At 37.9% G+C, this 21,976-nt stretch overlaps 1 protein-coding gene across 11 annotated transcripts in view; it reads left to right on the top strand.

Moving 5' to 3' along the window:
- OXR1 (oxidation resistance 1) overlaps positions 1-21,976 on the top strand; it is a 447,991-nt gene that overhangs the window by 359,521 nt on the left and 66,494 nt on the right. For 3 of the 11 annotated variants that reach the window (XM_047724298.1, XM_047724294.1, XM_047724291.1), the window contains exon 1: positions 7,665-7,990. The exons of 6 other annotated variants lie outside the window; for them this stretch is intronic. In XM_047724298.1, coding sequence (XP_047580254.1) covers positions 7,792-7,990 — 199 coding nt within the window. In that variant the 5' untranslated portion in view covers positions 7,665-7,791. Of the gene's footprint in view, positions 1-7,664; positions 7,991-8,206; positions 8,394-21,976 lie in introns of those variants that run through there. 2 more of the 11 variants (XM_047724301.1, XM_047724300.1) reach the window with 2 other exon arrangements.

The following is a 21,976-nucleotide window of genomic DNA, read 5'->3' as shown; positions in this document are numbered from 1 at the left end:
AGTCTCCAGAACAGATCATATGTTAAGTCACAAACAAGTCTCAGTAAATTTAAAAGGGTTGAAATCATATAAAATATCTTTCCCAACCACAATGGTATGAAACTAGAAATCAGTAACAGTAAGAAAATTGGAAAAAATTCATAATTCATAAATATTTGTAAATTGAACAACACACTCTTGAACCAGTGGGCCAAAGGGGAAATCAAAAAGTATCTTGAAACAAATGAAAATGAAAATACAACATACCCAAACTATTAGAAACAGCAAAATCAGTACTGCGAGATAATTTTATAGAAAATTTTAAGAAAAAAGAAAGATTTCAAATAAACAACCTAACTTTATACCTCAAAGAACTAGAAAAAGAACTTTGAACAAACTTGTTCAAAAGTTAGAAGGAAGGAACAAAAGATCAGAGCAGCAAAATGAAATAGAGACCAGCAAAAAATAGAGAAGATCAATGAAATTAAATGTTGGTTTTTTGAAAAGACAAACAAAAGTGACAAACCTTTAGCTGGGCTAAGAAAAAGAAAGAATAAACAGCTATAAATAAATTTAGAAAGAAAGAGGAGCCATTACAAGTGATAACAAACAAATATAAAGGTTCATAAGAGACCAGTGTGCCCAGAATTGGATTACCTGGGAGAAATGGATAAATTCCTAGAAATCTACAACCTACTCAAATTGAGTGATGAAGAGATAGAAAATCTGAACAGGGGTGTCTGGGTGGCTCAGTCGTTAAGTGTCTGCCTCTGGCGGCTCAAGTTATGATCCCAGGGTCTGGGGATCAATCCTGCATTGGGCTCCCTGTTCAGCGGGGAGTCCGCTTCTCTCTCTCCTATTCCCCCTCTTGTGTTCCCTCTCTTGTTGTGTGTCTCTCTGTCAAATAAATAAATAAAATCTTAAAAAAAAAAAAGAAGGAAAGAAAGGAAATCTGAACAGACCAAATGTGAGTAAGGAGACTGAATCAGTTATCAAAAATATCACAAAAAGGAAAAAAAAAAAAAAAAAGCCCAGGACCAGATGGCTTCAATGGAGAATTCTGCCAAATATTTAAAGAATTAACACCAGTTCTTAAACTTTCCCAAAAAATGGAAGAGGAGGGAACACTCTGGAACTCGTTTTATGAGGCCAGCATTATCCCCAATACCAAAGCCAGATAAGGAGTCCGCAAGAAAAGAAAACTACAGAACAGTATCTCTCATGAATATTGATGCAAACATTTTTCACAAAATACTAGCAAACCAAATTCAACAGCATAATAGAAAGATCATATACCATGATCAAGTGGGAGTTAACCCTGAGATACAAGAATGGTTCAATATATGCAAATCAATAAATGTTATATATATGCCGTATTAATAGAATGAAAAATAAAAATCATACAATCATCTCAATAAATGCAGAAAAACAGTTGACAAAATTCATTATCCCACCATGGCAAAAGCTCTCAATAAATCTGGGTATAGAAGGAAGGTATCTCAACATAATAAAGGCCATATATATGACAAGCCCATTATCATCGTACTCAATGGTGAGAGTTTGAAAGTTTTTCCTCTAAGATCAGGAAGAAGACAAGGGTTCCCACTCTCAACAGTACTGAAAGTTCTAGCCAGAGCATTCAGGCAAGACAAAGAAATAAAATGCAACCAAATATGAAAGGAGGAAATGCAATTGTCTGTATTTGCAGAACATGATCTTATATACAGAAAATCCTAAAGACTTCATGAAAATATTGTTAGAACTAATAAATGAATTTTATAAAGTTGCAGGATACAAATCAACATAGAAAATCAGTTGCATTTATATAGACTAACCATGAATTATCCAAAAAAGAAATAAAGCAAACCATTTGTAATAGCATCAAAAACAGCACAATGCTGAGCAATAAAGTTAACCAAAGAGGTGAAGGATCTCTACTGTGAAAACTATAAGACGTTGAGGAAGAAATTGGACATAAAAAAAATAAATGGAGGGGCGCCTGGGTGGCTCGGTGGATTGGGCCTCTGCCTTCAGCTCAGGTCATGATCTTAGGGTCCTGGGATCGAGCCCCGTATCGGGCTCTCTGCTCGGCGGGGAGCCTGCTACCCCCTCTCTCTCTGCCTGCTTCTCTGCCTACTTGTGATCTCTCTCTCTGTCAGATAAATAAATAAAATCTTTAAGAAAAAGAAATGGAAAGGTATTCTGTGTTCAAGTATTAGAACAATATTGTTAAAATGTCTTTACTACCTTAAGTGTTCTACATATTCAGTGCAATCCCTCAAAAATCCAGTGGCATTTTCATAGAAATAAACCAAACAATCCCCAAATTAATATGGAATTACAAAAGACCCTAAATAGCCAATCCTGAAAAAGAAGGAGAAAATTGAACACATCATACTTCCTGATTTTAAATTATATTACAAAGCTATAGTAATCAGAACAGTATAGTACTGCCATAAAAACAGACACATAGACCAATGGAACAGAATCAAGAGCCCAGAAACAAACCATCCATCTACTGTTAATGAATATTTGACAAGGGAGCCAAGAATATTCACTGAGGAAAGGACAGTCTCTTTAATAAATGGTATTGGGAAATTGGATAGTCACACACAAAAGAATGAAATTGGGTTTCTAACTTATACCATACACAAAAATTAACACGAAATGGATTAAAGATGCAAATATGAAACCTGAACCTATAAAACTCCCAGAAGAAAACACATGGACAAAAGCTCCTTGACATTGGTCCTAGCAATGATTTTTTGGATATGATACTAAAAAGGCAAGCAGTAAAAGCAAAAACAAACCAGTAGGACTGTATCAAACTAAACCTCTTATGCACAGCTAAGGAAATCATCAATAAAATGAAAACCCAACCTAAAGAATGGGAGAAAACCTTTGCAAACCATTTATCTGATAAGGAGTTAATATCCAAAATACATAAGGAACTAAAAATTCAATAGCAAAAACAAAAAACACAAGAACCCAAAGAATCCAATGAAAAAAATGGGTGGAAGACTTCAAGAAACATTTTTCTAAAGAAGATAAACAAATGGCCAACAGGTACACGAAAAGATGTCCAACATCACTAATCATCAGAAAAATGCAAATCAAAAGCACAATGAGATATCAGCTCACAACAATTAAAATGACTATCCATCAAAACAAGAAGAGAGAGCAAGTATCAGTAAGGATGTGGACAAAAGGGAACCCGTGCTCCATTGGTAGGAATATAGATTAGTAAAGCCATTGTGGAAAACAGTATGGAGGGTCCTCAAAAAAAAATCTAGAATTACCATAAGATCTAGCTGTTTCACTTCCGGGTATATATCTGAAGGAAATGAAATCACTATCTTAAAGAAATATTTGAACTTCCATGTTCACTGCAACATTACACAGTAGCCGGGACATGGAAACAACCTAAATGTCCATCATTGGATAAAGGGATAAAGAAGATTCTCTCTCTCTCTCTCTCTCTCTCTCTCTCTATTGTATGAGTGCGCGCGCGCGCGCGCACACACACACACACCCCTGGAATATTACTCAGCCATTAAAAAAAGGTTATCCTGTCATTTGCAACAACATGGATGAACATTGAGGGCACTATGCTAAGTGAAACAAAAGTCAAAGAAAGACAAATACTGTATGATCTCACTCACATGTGGAATCTAAAAAAGGTGAACTCATAGAAACAGAGATTAGAATTGTGGTTGCCAGGTGCTAGGGGTTGGGATTAGTGAGATGTTGTTCAAATGGTACAAACTTCTGATTTTAAGATGAGAAATTCTGAGGCTTCAATGTGTAGCATGGTGACTATAGGAAACAGTCACCATTATATGCTTGAATATTACTGAGAGAGTAAATCTTAAATGTTCTCACCACATATAGAAAAGCAATGTGTGCCTTGATGGAGGTGTTAACTAACCTTATTGTGGTAGTCATTTTGCATTATATCAAATCAACACATTATATACCTTAAACTTACATTATTATACATATAGGGAAATGAAAACATATGTCCATAAAAAATTTGTACACAGATGTTTATAGCAAAATTCTTCATAATAGCCACAAATGAGAACAATCCACATGCCCATCAACTTAATGAATGGATAAATAAAATGTGATATATCCAGTGTCATATTATTCTCAATAGAAAGGAATAAAATAATAATAAATGTTATACCACGAATAAGCCTCAGAAACATTATGCTAAGTGAAAAAAGTCAGATACCAAACACCAGATAGTATATAATTCCATATGTATGAAATATCTATAAAAGGTAAATCCATAAAGACGAATGGTAGATTAGTGGTCACCAACTCCTGGGGGCAGTGGGCATGGGGAGTGACTGCAAATAGGTAAGAGGTTTCTTTTTGGGGTGATAGAAATGTTGAAAAATTAGATTTTTGGTAATGGTTTAACAACTGTGTACATGTACAATATCTGTTGAATTGTATGCCTTTAACAGGTGGATTATATGGTTTGTAAATCATACCTCAATAAATATAATTTCTCTTAATAATTTTTTTAAGGATTTTATTTATTTATTTGAGAGAGAGAGAGAGGGACAGGTTGAGAGAGCACAAGGAGTGGGGTGGGGAGAGGACGAAGCAGGCTCCCTGCTGAGCAGGGAGCCTGATGCAGGGCTTGATCCCAGGACTCTGGGATCAAGACCTGAGCAGAAGACAGACGCTCAACCACCTAGGGATCCCAATAGATATATTTTTAAATGAGGTAAAGGTTGCTAGGGGAGGCAGACATGGTATAAGGAAACTTTTTTTTTTTTAAGGATGGAAAGGATTTCTGTGAATGATATAGGTAGGAAAAGGGAAAGAATCCAGAGTGAAGAGAGAGAAAATAATACAAGGAAGAAGTAATAACATTGACAAGTCAAAGGCAATATAAACCAGACTAAGATCAAGAGTTCATTTGGAGGGGTGCCTGGATGGCTCAGTTGGTTAAGCATCTGCCTTTGGCTAGGATCGTGATGTCAGGGTCCTGGGATGGAGTCCCGGCTCAGCAGGAGAGGGGAATCTGCTTGTTCCTCTGCAGCTCCCTGCCCCCACCCCCGTCCCTACCAGTACCCCACCTCCGTTTGTGAGCTCACTTTCTCTCTCTCTCCTTCTCTCAAATAAATAAATTTTTTTAAAAAGTTAATTTGGAGAGGGAATGGCAGTAACAGAAGTTACTTCTGAGGCAAAGTAAAAGGAGATGAGCTTGTTGTAGATTGAAGAGAAAAAGAAAAGTGAGAGGGTTCATATTTGATGACCTAATGACTTCTCACGCAGAAGGCAAGGTAACATATTAGAGTGATGAATTTAGTAACTTCAGACAATAAATGTGAAGAATAAGAAAGAAAGCTGATTGATTATATGAATAAAAGGATTTTGGAGACATTAAGGGCTTACTTGAGTTTAAATCAAAATTTGTAAAGCACATAATCATCAAGTTTACACATTTTTTTCTCCAACAGCTCTAGCTTTCCATGAAACAGAAGCAGGAAAAAAACTCATGGGCCAACTGCCTCTAAACCTGTATTCGAACTGATAAGAGTACAGGTTCCTGCTTAGGTTGGATGTAAAAGTGCAGATTCGATGAAGCGTAAAAAACTCAGACACTATTTGGATATGATTATCACAAACTAAATTAGATATTTCTATATGTGAAACATATTTTAGAAAAAGAATTTCAATTTAGTCAATCAGAATTAGACTTAAGTCATTCCAATTTGATTTTTTTTTTAAAGATTTTATTTATTTATTTGACAGAGAGAGAGATCACAAGTAGGCAGAGAGGCAGGCAGAGAGAGAGAGGAGGAAGCAGGCTCCCTGCCAAGCAGAGATCCCAATTCGGGACTCGATCCCAGGACCGTGAGATTATGACCTGAGTCTAAGGCAGAGGCTTTAACCCACTGAGCCACCCAGGCGCCCCTCCAATTTGATTTTTAAGCTTACTGAGCCTCTGTGAGATTTCAGAAGTGGTGCTAAGGGTGGTAATGCTTCCTTATCAAAAAGAAAACTCAGAAAAACTAGGAGCCACTTACCATTCTACCAGGTGGGTCCGGTAAGAGGTCCAGAACATCTGAACACAGGGATGATTGGTGGATATGTAGATTTCTGGGTCCTTTCTCACAAACACTGAGTTACACCCTGGGGGTACAGCCCAAACATTGTGTATTTTTTTTTTTAAGATTTTATTTATTTATTTGACAGACAGAGATCACAAGTAGGCAGAGAGGCAGGCAGAGAGAGAGGGGGAAGCAGGTGCCCTGCTGAGCAGAGAGCCCAACTAGGAGCTCTATCCCAGGACCCTAAGATCATGACCTTGACCCCAGCCAAAGGCAGAGGCCATAACCCACTGAGCCACCCAGGCGCCCCAAACATTGTGTATTTTTAACCGGGTATAAAGGGGATGCTATTGTTAAAATGGTGAAATTTTTTCTAGTAAGAATTTAAGCTAAAAGGCAGTGGTGGGGAAAAGATCATTTTGAAAGAGGGAAGAGGGGATAATCTTTATGGTTCGGCAAAAAGCTGAAGTTCCTGAAGGCTTTTCTGGACTCCATAAAATCTTCAACTCTTAAGTAATTCAAACCTTTTCTTTACATACATTAATAAATTGGTAATTCTAAGAGAGTTATTTATTTAATGCATGCGAAAAACTAAAAGTAATATAAACAGATATGAAAGGACAGGAATAACCAAATCTCAGTAAATGTCAAAAGTCATTACTTCTTCTCTGCCTAAAGAATAAGGTTGCAGGGGCGCCTGGGTAGCTCAGTGGGTTAAAGCCTCTGCTTTCGGCTCAGGTCATGATCCCAGGGTCCTGGGATCTAGCCCCACATCGTGTTCCCTGCTCAGCAGGGAGCCTGCTTCCCTCTCTCTCTCTGCCTGCCTCTCTGCCTACTTGTGATCTCTGTCAAATAAATAAATAAAATATTAAAAAAAAAAAAGAATAAGGTTGCACACTAAAACCCTTAATTACCTTGCTTTATAGGACCAGATTCATGAAATGTCAAACTCTTAACAGTTCATAATGTCACAACGAACTTAAAATGTGACTATTAATGCTTTATTCTTCGAATATGGTCTCATAATGCTTGGTAAGAAGCATCTTATCTAAGTTGGTTTTAACTACAAAGTTTTGCCTTAAAGCCACCTTCCCTCCTTCCTCCCTACCCCCACAGAGCCCCCAAAATAACAAGCTGCAAAAGTTTTAATTGTGCCCCTCCCCCCAACACAAACTTTTTGACACTTCTCTTCTAGGCCCCCAAACTCTACGTAACTCCAGCAGAGCCTCCCTGGGCCATTTTTATCCTCTGCTCAGCCCTAGGGCCCCAAAGCTCAACCTCCCCCGCTTTCCCCAGCAGTCCTGAAAGTCCGGTCGGGTCCGGACGGGGCGGGGCAGGGCGGGGCAGGCCTGCTCCATTGGAGCCGGACGGGGGGTGGAGGAGCAGATAGGACGGGTCCGGCTTGCTTAAAAGCCGCCAGCTTTTCGTCCCTGCATCTACTCCAGGAAGAATGCATCTACTTTACAAGCGAAGTTTTGCCCGACTTGGCGTTTGGAAGCAACAAGAATAACTTTTCAAAAACTTTTGCCCCCCTATCTGCTCCCGCCACCCCCGACGCATAGTTTCCTGATGGTCCGCCCCCGGGCCAAGCTAGGGAAGCCCCCTCCCCCTCCCCGCCTCCTGTGAGCCGCGCGGAGCCACCGCCCCCGGTCGGGTCGCAGGGGCTGGCGGCCTCGCACCCAGTGGCTGCCGCCGCCGCGAAAACCGTCGGCCTCCTGGGCCCCTGCCCCGCGGCAGCATGGACTACCTGACCACATTCACGGGGAAGAGCGGGCGCCTTCTGCGGGGCACTGCCAACCGCCTGTGGGGCTTCGGGGGTGGCGGCGAAGCCCGGCAGGTGCGCTTCGAGGATTACCTGAGGGAGCCAGCCCAGGGGGACCCCGGGTGCGGGTCCCCGCCCCACCGGCCCCCGGCGCCGTCCAGCCCGGAGGGACCTGGTGAGCCCAGCCTTCCTTCGCCTCCCGCGCGGCCGACCCGAGCTGAGGGCTGGGGCGGGAGTGGGGGCGGCGGAGGTCAGGGCTCGGGGTGGGAGTGCGCGGCCCCGGCTGGCGCCGCTCGCGAACTGGGTGGGCGGGGGTCGCTCTGCAGGGCGTTGGCAGGTGTGGCTGGGCGGCCAGCGGGGAGGGGTGAGGGGGGAAGGACTCGCTCTGCTCTAGGGACGGAAGACTTTCGGCAGTCTGCGTCGTAGCTTTTCCTGCTCTGCTCTTCCTGCTTTCTTCACCTAGTCTCGACTTTCTTTACCCCGCCGAGTACTTGGAAGGTCTGATCCATTCTTTTTTCCCCTCCCACTGGGAGGTGAATATTGAACCAATTATGATGCCGGTGTTTTTCGTCTTTGAGGTAATTAAGATCGCCTTGCCGGGTTTGGTGTTCTGGTTTGGGTCAGTTTTTATTTGAAATTTGTCAACTGTTAAGATTCACTTAGTATTACTTTGGGAAAGAAAATGTTTAATTTACACCGGAACATAGATTGATTTTTGTGCCATATACTTTGAAAGGCTGCGTGTAGTCTTGAGAAGGCAGAACTTGGCAGACTATTTTTTCCCTCAATGACAAGTATACCCACTCTTGTGTTTTTTTATTTTTTTATTTTTTCCATCATAACGACTTCGTAGCGTTCTGTCAAAAAAAAAAAAAGTCATAAAGGCACGATACTGATATCTTAGGGAATTTTAAAGTGTTCGTTGAAGAGGTACTGCATATGAGAACTTCTCCAGTGTCATTGGCCTCCTCTAAGTTATTAAGTGGCACACCTCTCTTAGTCATTTATATTTTATTTTTGTTATTCTAATATACATTTTGGTGTTCTGAGAGTAAACTACCAGCATTAGAGAGTTTAGAAAATAGAGGAAAGCTCACAGTGTAAAAATCTATCCATAGCCCCACATCCTGCCGTTCATTTTAAAGCAGTGAAACAGTGGAGACATCTATTGTCCAGTGTGTGTAGGTGTGTAATGTAAACTTTGAAGAAACTTGAATATTAAAGTCTTAATTTTAGCATGGTCCCTTTAAATAACTTTTCCTCACTTTACATAACATATCGTCTTTAGTATTCCTGTTTATGGAATTAAAAGATGAAAAAGTGGGAGGATACTATATTCCTCCTTGGAAGTGTTAACCAGATGCATAATTCTCCTAAATGAGGGACCAAAGATGAGGATGGAACCTTTTAAGTGTTTGAATAAGGGATTTTTTTTTTTTAATTTTATTTATTTATTTGACAGAGAGAAATCACAAGTAAGCAGAGAGGCAGGCAGAGAGAGAGGAGGAAGCAGGCTCCCTGCTGAGCAGAAAGCCCAATGTGGGGCTCGAACCCAGGACCTGGGATCATGACCTGAGCCGAAGGCAGCGGCTTAACCCACTGAGCCACCCAGGCGCCCCGAATAAGGGATTTTTAAAATGAGTCTTTAGTTGCCTGATTGAAAACAAATGATAGGTGACCAGCTTCTAGATCTGAGACTCTGCTCAGCAGGGAGCCTGCTTCTCCCTCTCTGCCTGCCTCTCTGCCTACTTGTGATCTCTGTCAAATAAATAAATTAAAAAAAAAAAAACATATGAATATACATATGATTCAGAGATATGTGGTGAAACTTAACCAGGAAGGAATATGATCAGTATTTTAATAAGCACAAACATGAACATCAGATTCATTTATTCAAAGACGTTTATTGAGCAGACTGCTATAGCTGACGCTTCCTTCATAGTCGCAGTTTTAAAATTCCTCTTCTGTTGAGGCTGCCTTATCAACTCATGGCACACTGTTTAATATTTATGGTGCTCCCAGATCTCTGACACAAGTTAGGCCTTGTGATGTCCCAGTTATGACCACACTCAGGTGGGCAGGTACATCCTGTCATTAACTTGCTGAAAGAATTTGTACATTTACTTAATTTCTTTGGTCCTATATTTCCTTGTTTATAAATGAGACTGATTAGATGATCCCAGAGGGTCTCAATTTTGGAGCTCTTTTTCATTTAGAACACAACAAGTGAAAATGATGGGTGGTAGATCTAGAAAATAGCATTTGGGTGTAAAAACATTGTGGGTCTATGAAGTTATGCCTACAGAGTTCTAAAGGCAGTTCAAGAAATAAGTGCTCCAGCAATAATTTGATCACCATTTTTAGAATAAGTATAGCTTCTTAGATTGACTCCTTTGAGAGGCAACATGTATATATACAAGTGAAAAACAGGTGGTGTTTTATTTCTAGTTAGCCTTTGCTTAAATGAGAACTCTTTTTTTTGCAGCTACTTACCCAATGGATTTGGCTATAGGATTTTTCTTTTTCTTTTTCTTTTTCTTTGCTTTTCTTTTCTTTTCTTTTCTTTTCTTTTCTTTTCTTTCTTTCTTTCTTTCTTTCTCTTATTTTTTTTTTTAGTATTTCTGTCTTTCGGTATGAGTATTAGTCTGTTTGAAAGATTTCTTTTGCCCTTTCTGCTTGTGACTACCTTTATTTCAGATTTTTGTAAGAGCTGCTTAAGATTCCTATCGTCACTCACCCCTGCCTTCAATTCTTTAAAATGTCCTGTGTACTATCGCAGTATTTCTTGTACAGACACATCCACACTTGTAAATTGACTGCACTCCAGGACCCTGTTGTAGTGATCTTGCCCCGTTTTGGGTTCAGTAATGATGTTGATAAAATACCTTTACTGTTGACATATTAAGGATGAATTAGATAAAATTCTGGTCAAATGTTTTTGATTTCACTCTTTCTATAAACAAACCACTTGCTATACTGTTAGTGTTACTGATGACTTTACTCCTTTCCTAGGTGGCTGCTTTTGCTCTTCTAGCTTTTAGTGTTTTCTGACTCCATCATTATATAGTTTCCCGGAAAAAAACATAAATGGAACTTAGACACGTTAAGGAGCTTATCACACCATTTGCTTTAGTTAATAACAATTACAAAGAAAACATGTTATGCTGCAATTCTTATTTCTGCCTAGAGTGAACTAGGACTTGATTCAAGAAAAATTTTTGGACCTTGAGTATAGTTCTTGTTTGGGAGCATGACCATAAGCCTATACTATGTAGCCTTTATTATTTTTTTTTTCATTTTTTAAAAATTTAAATCAATTAGTTAGCATACAGTGTTAACATAGAGTTTAATGATTTATCAGTCACATGTTACACCCAGTGCTCATTACATCAAGTGCCCTCCTTAATGCCCATCACCCAATTACCCCATCCCCCCCACCCACCTCCCCTCTAGCTACCCTCAGTTTGTTTCCTACAGTTAAGAGTCTCTTAGGATTTGTCTCCCTCCCTGATTTTCTCTTATTTTTCCCTCCTTTGTTTCTTAAATTCCACCTGAAATCATAGGATATATGTCTTTCTCTGACTTGTTTCACCTAGCCTTCAAAAGTACTCACTTTACTGGGTCATACAGTAAAAAATACATGTAAATAAGTAGATTTATCAAGTTAAAGTCTCAGCTTACTGTGATTAGTTATCATAAACTGCCCTGCTATGTCAACTCTGTTTTCTTGCTTGGTGACAGATGTATCCTTTAAACACATCTCACTCTGTCCTATTTAAAATTTATATTCATTTAGTTTTAGTGGTTAAAACACTAGCTTTCAGGAGGAAACAGCAACAAAAATAATAGTTGCCAGAAACATTGGGCAGGCACTATCAAATAATTAATCCGAGTAACAACTCTATAAGATAGATACTGTTATCCCATTTTCCTGATGAAGAAACTGAGCCAGACAAAGAAATAAGGGATGTAAAATCCTTTTGAGTATTATCTTCATATTTCTAAGAGTGATGACCATGTTAGGGCCATCACTCTTAGATGTGAGAAGAATGCAGATGTGAGAAGAATGCAGAGCTCTATCATGTATGATGTTAAATTAAATATTGTTAAATTAAATGATGTTAAGTTAAAACAAGTTAAATCAGGTAAAGGATAGGATAGGTTGTCATTGAAGCTATGGTAATAGTTTATTTTGAACCCATGAAAGACCAAGTGGCTCTAAAAGATTTGGAGGACCAATTGTTGCAGTAACTATTAAAAAAACCCCAAAACTCACAGTGTTGGTCGGTGGAGGAGAGTGACCTTAGATGTCTGCAGTCTTAGTATCATTGCTTAAAGTAGACGGAGGGGTAGATAAGGGAGAAGAACTTCACCTTGATAAACAATCTCAGTCTGCTCTCATGGTAACAGATGGTAAGTTTGAGCTCATCATATTTTTTCCTTAAACATGAGGTAGATTTCCCTATTTTAGAATCACTGCTCATCTCACAGGTCAGCTAAACTGAAATCTTTTGTATTAACTGTGGGGTTTTTTTGTTTTGTTTTTTAAAGATTTTATTTATTTATTTGACAGAGATCACAAGTAGGCAGAAAGAGGGGCAGGCAGAGAGAGAGGGGGAAGCAGGCTCCCCGCTGAGCAGAGAGCAGGATCCCAGGACCCTGGGATCATGACCTGAGCGGAAGGCAAAGGCTTTAACCCACTGAGCCACCCAGGTGCCCCTGTATTATCTGTGTTTTTGGACAAAAGTGTCTCTGAATATTTGACACTACAGTAAAACAATGATTCTCAGACTTGTGTCAGAATCACCTGAAAATCTAGTTAAAACAAAAATGAGGGGCTGCTTCCTAAGAAACTCTGATTTGGTACTTCTGGGTTGGGCCCCATAATTTGCATTTCTTTCTTTTTTTTTTTAAAGATTTTATTTATTTGACAGAGAGAGAGAATGCAAGCAAGGGGAGAGGAAGAGGGAGAAGCAGGCTTCCCGCTGAGCAGGGAGCCTGATGTAGGGCTCCATCCCAGGACTCTGGGATCAAGACCTGAGCTGAAGGCAGATGCTTAATGATTGAGCCATCCAGGTGCCCCCATAATTTGCATTTCTAACAATTTACCAAGTAGTACTGGTGCTACTGGTCTAAGGACCACACATTGAGAATCACTACTTTCCTTAATGGGTCTTTTTTCCATGGTAAGGTTAGTAGTAAGTACAGGTAATATATTTCATTTATTAAATGCTTAGTACTAATATTTTTTTAATTAAGTTTAGGAATAATCAGTGTATTTGGTCTTTAAAATACTGTGTTTCAGGGGCACCTGTGTTGCTTAGTTGGTTAAATGTCCCTCCCACTTGATTTCGGCTCAGGTCATGATCTCGGTGTGGTGAGATCAAGCCCCATGTCAGGCGTCAGGCCCAGTACAGAGTCTGCTTAAGATTCTTTCTCTCTCAAAAAAAAAAAAAAAGATTCTTTCTCTCTCTCTCTCTCAAAAAAAAAAAAATTGTGTTTCAGAGAATTAGGCCTATTAGAGTACGTACAGATTAGTCTTGTAAATACAATTTAAAATGAGTATTTGTGTAATTGTTTTTGAAATTGAAAGGTGCAAGTATTTAGTAGGCTAAATTTAGAAACTGAGAATATTTAGAACTTAATTATATTTAAAACTTTATTCTAATGTATTTACCTACAGTTACATTCTTAGAAAGGTTTACTTGTTAGAGGCAATTTAAGTGTTTAAAATAGAATATAGTAAATTTATAAATGCAGTTTAATGTAAGTAAGAAAATTTAATTACCCAGGTTTATAAATAGGATTATTTAAGGATATTTAGTTTGTTTTCTGTTTGAAGTTAATCAACTATCAAGAAGTACCCTGGGAAGTGTATTAGGATACACTTAGATAGATAAATAAAATGCACTTTATAGTTGAAGGCTTAAGGGAAAGCTAGGTTTTTATATTTGTACTTTAATAAGTGAAACATTAATTAAAAAATAAAGTAACACAATAGTTTTTTGTTTATAAAGGCTCTCTTTGTGGTCACCAACAAACTTACAGTACGAGACTCTTGATAAATTTTCTTGAACAAAAAAGGGGCATATTTTAAGGTCAAATTCTTGTGTTAGAGAAAGGTCCAAAATTTGCCTTTGTTTTCTAGCAATCAGTGAAAAAAGGGAAATGTAACCAGACATAAATTAGTGTCCCTAAGATAAATGTATTGCTTAGACAGGCAGGAGAAACACAAACTAAATTTTTAATTTTACTTAAACTAAAGTAGCCACATGTGGGCCTTACTGCTATCATATTGGATGATTCAGAAATAGAGTCCAGAATCCAGATTCCTTAACACGGTTCCTTACTATTTACGTTTCAAGTGCTTAATAGCCACATTTGCCTAGTGGCTGCTATAACGGATAACACAAATGTAGAACATTTCCATCATTGCTGAAAATTCCATTCACTGCAGGAATATCACTATTGGTGGTAGAATAATGAGAAATTCTCATGGAACTCCAATATAGCAAAAAGTATCCTTACCATCTTTATATTAAATATAGCCTCTAATTTCAAAAAGCTACTTTTTAACACCATCCTTTAGTGTGGTTCAGTGGTATAACAACAAAGTGCAAGTTAATAAAAGCAGTTCTGACAGGGCCAAAGCAATTAATACAGATACATAGTCAATCAGATGGTATATCTTAACTGAGGGGTAGGTGCTAGATTGTAAACTACAGATTTTAGATCATACATAAAATCTAGATTTTAGATTTCCAGAGCAGTGCTACTCAATAGAATTTTCTACAGAAATAAAATTTTAATTAAGTATTTAGTTTTCAGGGGCGCCTGGGTGGCGCAGTGGGTTAAGCCTCTGCCTTCGGCTCAGACATGATCTCAGGGTCCTGGGATCGAGCCCTGCATCGGGCTCTCTGCTCAGTGGAGAGCCTGCTTCCCTTCCTCTCTCCCTGCCTGCCTCTCTGTCTACTTGTGATCTCTGTCTGTCAAATAAATAAATAAAATCTTTAAAAAAAAAAAGTATTTCGGGACGCCTGGGTGGCTCAGTTGGTTAAGCAGCTGCCTTCGGCTCAGGTCATGATCCCAGCGTCCTGGGATCGAGTCCCACATCGGGCTCCTTGCTCATCAGGGAGCCTGCTTCTCCCTCTGCCTGCCATTCTGTCTGCCTGTGCTTGCTCTCTCTCCCTCTCTCTCTCTCTGACAAATAAATAAATAAAATCTTAAAAAAAAAAAAAGTATTTCGTTTTCAGCCTTACTTGCCTTCTGCAGGCACTCAGAAGAAGCCTTAAGGCTAGTGGATACTATATTGGATAACACAAATATAAACTATTTCTATCACTGCAGAAAGTCATTGGAAAGCACTCTTGTAGAGCAATGGGTCTCAACACTGGCTGCACATTAGAATTTCCTGGGTAGATTTTTTTAAAAATTCTGATGCTAAGTCCCCACTCTTAGCATGAGATCTCTATGCTCTGACAGTAATCAAAGATTAGATCATAAACCAAAATCTCTTAAATTTAGGACCTCAACTAATTTTAAGTTTATCAGGTGACTAATGTGTAGGTAGAGTTGAAGAAAAAAAAACAAAAAACGATTTTCCTCAAAACGGAGTCTCAAATTACTGAGCCACAATGGGTTTTTGTTTATTTTTTGTTTTTGTCTTTTCTTCACAAGCCCTTTGGACATGCACCAAATATTTTGTAATTCAGTTTCTGAAAAGAGGTGTATTTTTAAGTTGTATGGCAATCTCTCAGTATGATAAAGGCCTTAGGATAAGTGAGGTGACAATGAAAAGTTCCTGAAAAGAAGATACATATATATGCTTGAAAGAGAAATGTTGAAGATAAAATCTTATTTGCTTCCAGTCTTTTGTAAGACATTTTTTTCGTAAAATTCATGTATGCTAACTATGAAGAAGTCCTATATTGCAAAGATTAAAGTTTAAAAGCCACCTCCAATCTAGACATCCAGAGACATAATTAATATTAGGATAAGCATTTTTTTCCAGATCTATGTATACATACAGATAGAATGATGTATGGAAGGCTTGAAGGAAGGGGTAACTGAAAGATGTATTTTTTGCCCTAAGAAAGTATTTTCTAAATGGTGTGTCTAAAATTAAGTAGATTTTGAGAAAATTCTAAGACCTTGGTATTACTAATTCCTGTTTCAGATGGCATTAGCGTCTCCCATATTTTTTCTTACCATCTCCTGATACTGACTCATTATTTTTATATTTTTCATATTTTTAACATTCACATTTGGTTTTTCAGCTACATTTTTATACCATTGTTCAGTACTTTCCATTAGTCCTTTTATCAAGCCCTCCTCACTCTTGGAATTTTTATTTTGATATAGTTAACATAACTTCAGTCTTCCGGAATTCAATAATGTTTCCATAAAGAAGTGTTAAGCAAGCTAGACTGCTTTTTTCTCCCTAGTAGGTGATTTGCTCTTTATGCATGAATTCTTCTTTTATTTTCCACACACTATTATTTAATCAGGAGTAGAAAGGGAATGATCAGATTTATGTGTACTTGTGTATATGTGTAATACTCTTAGGAATTATATCTTTCCTCTAGGATCCATGTTGATGGAGCAGCCTCTATATGAAACAGCCCTGGTCTTGAGATAGAGGAAAAAGAGAGTTAAGAATTATAATGTGGGTCTTAACAGTTTACCTGGAATACGCATCACGTCTGTTCATGTTTCATTGAGCAAAGCATGTCACATGGCCACGTCAGACATCAGTGAGATGCAGTGTATTTTATATTCCTCGCCAGGAAGGAATATAGGATACTCAGTAACGATGTAGTCTATCTCAATGACTATTTTAGAAAACAATTAGATTAGTTTGACAGAGATTTGAAAATTGCTGTCACCAGTAGGGAAGCCCATTCTTCTGTCAGTTATTCAGTCTGCAAGTTCGATCCTTTCAAAAGCTCTATTAACAGTGCTTCTCAAATTTATTGCACATGCATATTAGTTGTGAATCAGTAGTTCTGAAGTGGAGCCTGAGATTCTGCATTCACTAGAAACTGCATTCACTGGAAGCACCCAGGTGATGCTAATGCTGTTGGTCCCTGACAAACAACTTTAAGTAGCAAGGCTCTCTCTATATAGCACTTTATGTAATGGAGTTTTTTCCTTAGGAGAGGACCACTGAAAAAATCTTTGGGTAGAGAAAGGGGCACTATAGGGGAACAACTAATGGGTGGGACACTAAGAACAGTATGAGATACTATCAAATAAAGGGGCAGATGAGCACTAAGAAGGAATTAGTTGACTGATTCACAAAGATCAGATAAAATAAAATTGAACAGGCCCATCATATTTGCCACTTAGTTTGCTCTCCTTTACCAAGGCAGGTTTAGTGAACCTAGGAGGAGAGAAGCCATTATAGTGCATTATGGAATCAGTAGGTGGTGATGGAGTAAAAACAGTGAAAAGTAGACTCATTTCCAAGCATTCGACTATGAAAAGAAGCAGAAAGATAGTGTGATATCTAGAAGAGCATGTGTACAAAGTTGAAGAGAACTCAGGGGATTTTTAAAATTTATTTTTGTTTTGATTGTGGATAAAGAGTCATCAGAAGTGAAAGTTTGAAAATACAGGCATTTTTTTTTTTCCTGTCCTACCTCACTATAGAGGGAATCAGTTAATTAGAAAAGCTGTAATCAGAATATCTCTTGTAGTTTAGAAGATGATTTTGAAGTTTTACTCTTTATTATTGTGTGTGAAAATATTGACTCCCACCTCAATATTTTTTAAATTATCACATTTTTTATCAGTAGCTACTACCCAAATGAGAATATTCAGTTATAGCAGTGGACTTCTAGTATTTTAAAACTGGATCTCATACTATTTTCATTGTTGGTTTATAGGCTTGTTTTCTTCCTCCAGTTTGCCTTTTCCATTCTACTACCAAAATGACTTTAATTTAAAAGTTCCGATACTGCTTTTTCAAATTGCTGCTTAAAAATCTTTTGGGACTTCTGAGCCCGGTAATAGCAAGCTGGGTAATTCAGAATCTCCTGCCGAGAACAATCTGAAGAGCTGGGCCAAAGCAAAATAAATTTTACTGACGGTATCAGAAAGGAAACTGATATAACTAGACTAGGATCTAAGTGAGGACAGAGGCCAAGGAAGAGCAGTTCTAATTTGGGATTGCTTTTTCCCTGGGTAATGTGTTGATTCCAGAAATAGCAACAGAGAGATTAAAAGGTGCTTTTAACAATATACAGGTATAAAGGATAAGAGATAGAATATAAGATCCACTACAAGCGAGGTGGTGAACTCTCACTTAGGACCCTAAAACATTGTATCTGAGGGTATAGAGAAACTGAAGTAGGTAGATTCTCATAAGATACTGGCTTAGTTTCAGATTATCATTCCTATATCTTCATTAACAAGATCTGGTATTGCTAGTGTCCTTAGCTGTTTGACAGAAGGAAACAATATTTTCTGGAGAAATACAGCTTTTTGTGTGTCAAATTCTGTCAGTAGACAGTTTTGCAAATACAGTATGCAGCACACAAAATATAATTAGGCACACATTGAGACCTCAGAAACAACAGTGAATCTGGATATTGTAGTTGTGATTTAAAATAGCCATGTTGAGAATTTTGTAGAAAGAAACGAATTATAAAAAAGAAAAATGGATATTCTGGAACTGAAGAATATAATCCAAGTTAGAACCTTTGTGGATGAATTTAACAGCAAATTAGCCAACACCATAGGAGAGAATTAGTGAAGTGAAAGATAGGTCAGAAGAAAATACTCAAAATAAAGAGAGAGGGGTCACCTGGGAGGCTCAGTGGGTTAAGCCTCTTCCTTGGGCTCAGGTCATGATCTCAGGGTCCTGGAATAGAGCCCCGCATCAGGCTCTACTCTGCAGGGAGCCTGCTTTCCCCTCCTTTTGCCTGCCTCTCTGCCCACTTGCCATCTCTTTCTCCATGTCAAATAAATAAATAAAATCTTTTAAAAAAATAAAGGGAGAGGGACAAAAGAATAGAAAATATGGGAGAAGGTATGCTTAATAAAAATGCAATGGGAAGTTCTAATGTATGTATATTTGAGTCCCTAAAGGAGAGGAGAGAGAATGGGGCAGAAGCCTTATAAAATAAGAGATTGAAAACTTCCAAACTGATGAAATACTTTAATTCATAGATGTAAGCATCCCTGCAAACCTCTACTGGAATCAATACTAATCCCACCAAAGCTGAAAAATCTTAAAAGATGGCTCAGTGGGTGGCTCAGTCTGTTGGGTGGCTGCCTTAGGCTCAGGTCGTGATCCCAGGGTCCTGGGATCAAGACCCACATCGGGCTTCCTGCTCAGTGGAGAGCCTGCTTCTCCCTCTCCCTCTGCCTGCCATTCTGCCTCCTTGTACTCTCTCTGTGTATCTATCAAATTAAAAAAATTTTTTTTTAAAAATCTTAGCAATCAGAACAAACAGTTAATGATATTGCAGTAGAATTGACAGTTGATTTCCCAACAGAAACAGTAGAAATTAAAAAGCAGCGGGAAATAATCTGCCAATCTAGAATTGTATCCTCTGTAAAAGTACTCACAGTTGCAATAAAAATGGTAAATATGAGGGTAAAACTAAGTGAATGTTGACAGTCTAGAAAAGTAATTATTTCTAGTATTTTTTTAATATACATGTATATAATTTAAGTACCTAATAATAATTGCATTTAAGTCTTGGCAGGGACATACAGATTTTAATGCCCTTACATTGTCCAGGAAGAGGCTAGAAGTACTCTTTAATATTAGACTGATAAGTCAGTATTTCAGGCTGTAACCTCTGGGTTGATTACTAACAGAATTATTACAGAATGCATAACTTTAAATTAATGGGAGGGAAACAAAATAAGTAGTAATCCAAAAGAAGAAAGGAGAGTAACAGAACTGGCAGACAAATAGAAAACAGAACAAAGAGACAATAAGGTCCTACTTTAGGGACATATCTAAAGTGTAAGGATAGGGCTTAGTAGAGAATGCAACTCTTGATCTCAGGGTTGTGAGTTCAAGTCCCATGTTGGGCCTAAAGATTACTTAAACTCTTAAAAAAATAAAATGTAAGGATAAAGAAGGGTTGAAAATCTAAAGAAAAAGTAAACACTGATGGGAGAATAACTGGTATAACAGTTATAACAGGTATAACAGACTAGGCAAACTTTAAGGCAAAAAGTATTCTGAGGAAAGGTTCAATTTACCAGGAAGACAAAACAATTCCTAATTTATTTGACCCTAGTGTCATGGTCTTACAATACAGAAAACAAAGGAGAAAATTTTATAAGGGACCATATAGAGCCCACAATTCTAGTGGGAGATTTTAACAACCTGTATTAGTAATTTACAGAATAAGCATGCAAAATCAATATGAATATAGAAAATTTGAGAACACAGTTGTCAAACTTGACCTTTTTGATATGGAGATAGATTAAATGTATGTATGATACACACATATGACACTACCCTACAGGAGAGAAGACACATTCTTTTCAAGTACCTATAGAGTATTTACTAATTTACATATGATTATAAAGCAAATTTCAACAAATCTCAAAGCTTTGAACTTCTGTATTTTCTTTCACCATGCTGCAATTACTCTAAAAATCACTAACCAAAAAATAAATTTTAGAAACTGTTATTATATTGGCAAATTAAGTAATATTCTCTAAATAGCAAAAGAAGAAATTAGAGTAGAAGTTATAAAACATCTTGGACCAAATTATGAAAACACAGAATATAGAAGTTTGTAGGATTCATCTTAGAATGGGAGTTTATTGTTCTAGATTACATGTTAAGTGTCTGCATCTGGCAATGATAGAGTAAAATCCAAGTCCCTTGCTCTTTTCAATGTATCAAGATAATTGTATCTTGGGGAAAGGTGTTTTTTTTTGTTTGTTTTGTTTTGTTTTGTTTTTTAAAGAGCTTATGTATTTATTTGAGAGAGAGCACGAGAGGGGAGAAGGTCAGAGGAAGAAGGAGACTCCCTGCAGAGCTGGGAGTCTGATGTGGCACTCAATTCTGGAACTCTGGAATCACGACCTCAGACGAAGGCAGTGGCTTAACCAACTGAGCCACACAGGCGCCCCTTGGGGAAGTTTTTATATATTCGTTTTCCTATCAGAAATTTATGGAACACTATCGTATCCCAAACTTAATAATATTAGGTGCTGGGTACATAGAAAGGCTTCTCAACCTTAACAGTATTGACAAAGAACAGAGAGTTCTTTGTTGTGAGGGGAATGTGGTGTACATTGTTTAGCACACAAAGTTTAACAGCATGCATGGCCTGTACCCAGTAGATGCCAGTAACATTTTCCCCATTGCAATAATCACCAATGTGCTTCAGTTTAAGTTGTCAAATGAGGATAATAATGATAGCTACTTTATAGGGCTGAAGAATCAGATAAAGTAATAAATGTAAAGTACTTAGAACAATGGCTGGCATATACTGAGCACTTGATAAATGTTTATTATTTTGATTGTTAAATCACAAATATGTATGTATTTCTAAACTGTAATAACTTTTGTGGGGAAGAAGAAAAAGACCTCTCCTCTCCATACTTACTGTCTAGATTCTTTTATGCTGGCAACTGTCTTTAAAAAAAGTATTATGGGGCGCCTGGGTGGCTCAGTGGGTTAAAACCTCTGTCTTTGGCTCACGTCATGGTCTCAGTGCCCTGGGATCGAGCCCCATATCAGACTCTCGCTCCGCAAGGGGCCTGCTTCCTCCTCTCTCCCTCTGCTTGCCTCTCTGCCTACGTGTGATCTGTATCTGTCAAATAAATAAATAATATCTTAAAAAAAAAAGGTATTATGATTACCCAATAAGAGACTGGGCTTGGTGGCAACTGAAATTATTTTCAGTAAGTCTCAAATAATGTGATTATGTGATTCTATTTTCATACTGATAGAATGATCAGTTTGTTTCATTGTGCTCTGGTAGTTATATTTATGAATAAATGTTTTAATATTGGCTATTAACCTTTACAGTTGTTTTTGTAATAAACTAATATATAATTGTAAATTATTAAGGTGGATACTTTGAATTTATTTTAAAGTTTAAACTATAGAAATCTGGTACATTGGTTTTCATGCTCTGAACCACATTCCATGGTGAACTCTCGAAAATGAGAGCAATTG

The sequence above is a fragment of the Lutra lutra genome, chromosome 4, assembly GCF_902655055.1.
Source record: "Lutra lutra chromosome 4, mLutLut1.2, whole genome shotgun sequence".
Lineage (NCBI taxonomy): Eukaryota > Metazoa > Chordata > Mammalia > Carnivora > Mustelidae > Lutra > Lutra lutra.
Note: the sequence above shows the minus strand (reverse complement) of the source record. Positions and strands in the feature narration are given on the sequence as shown.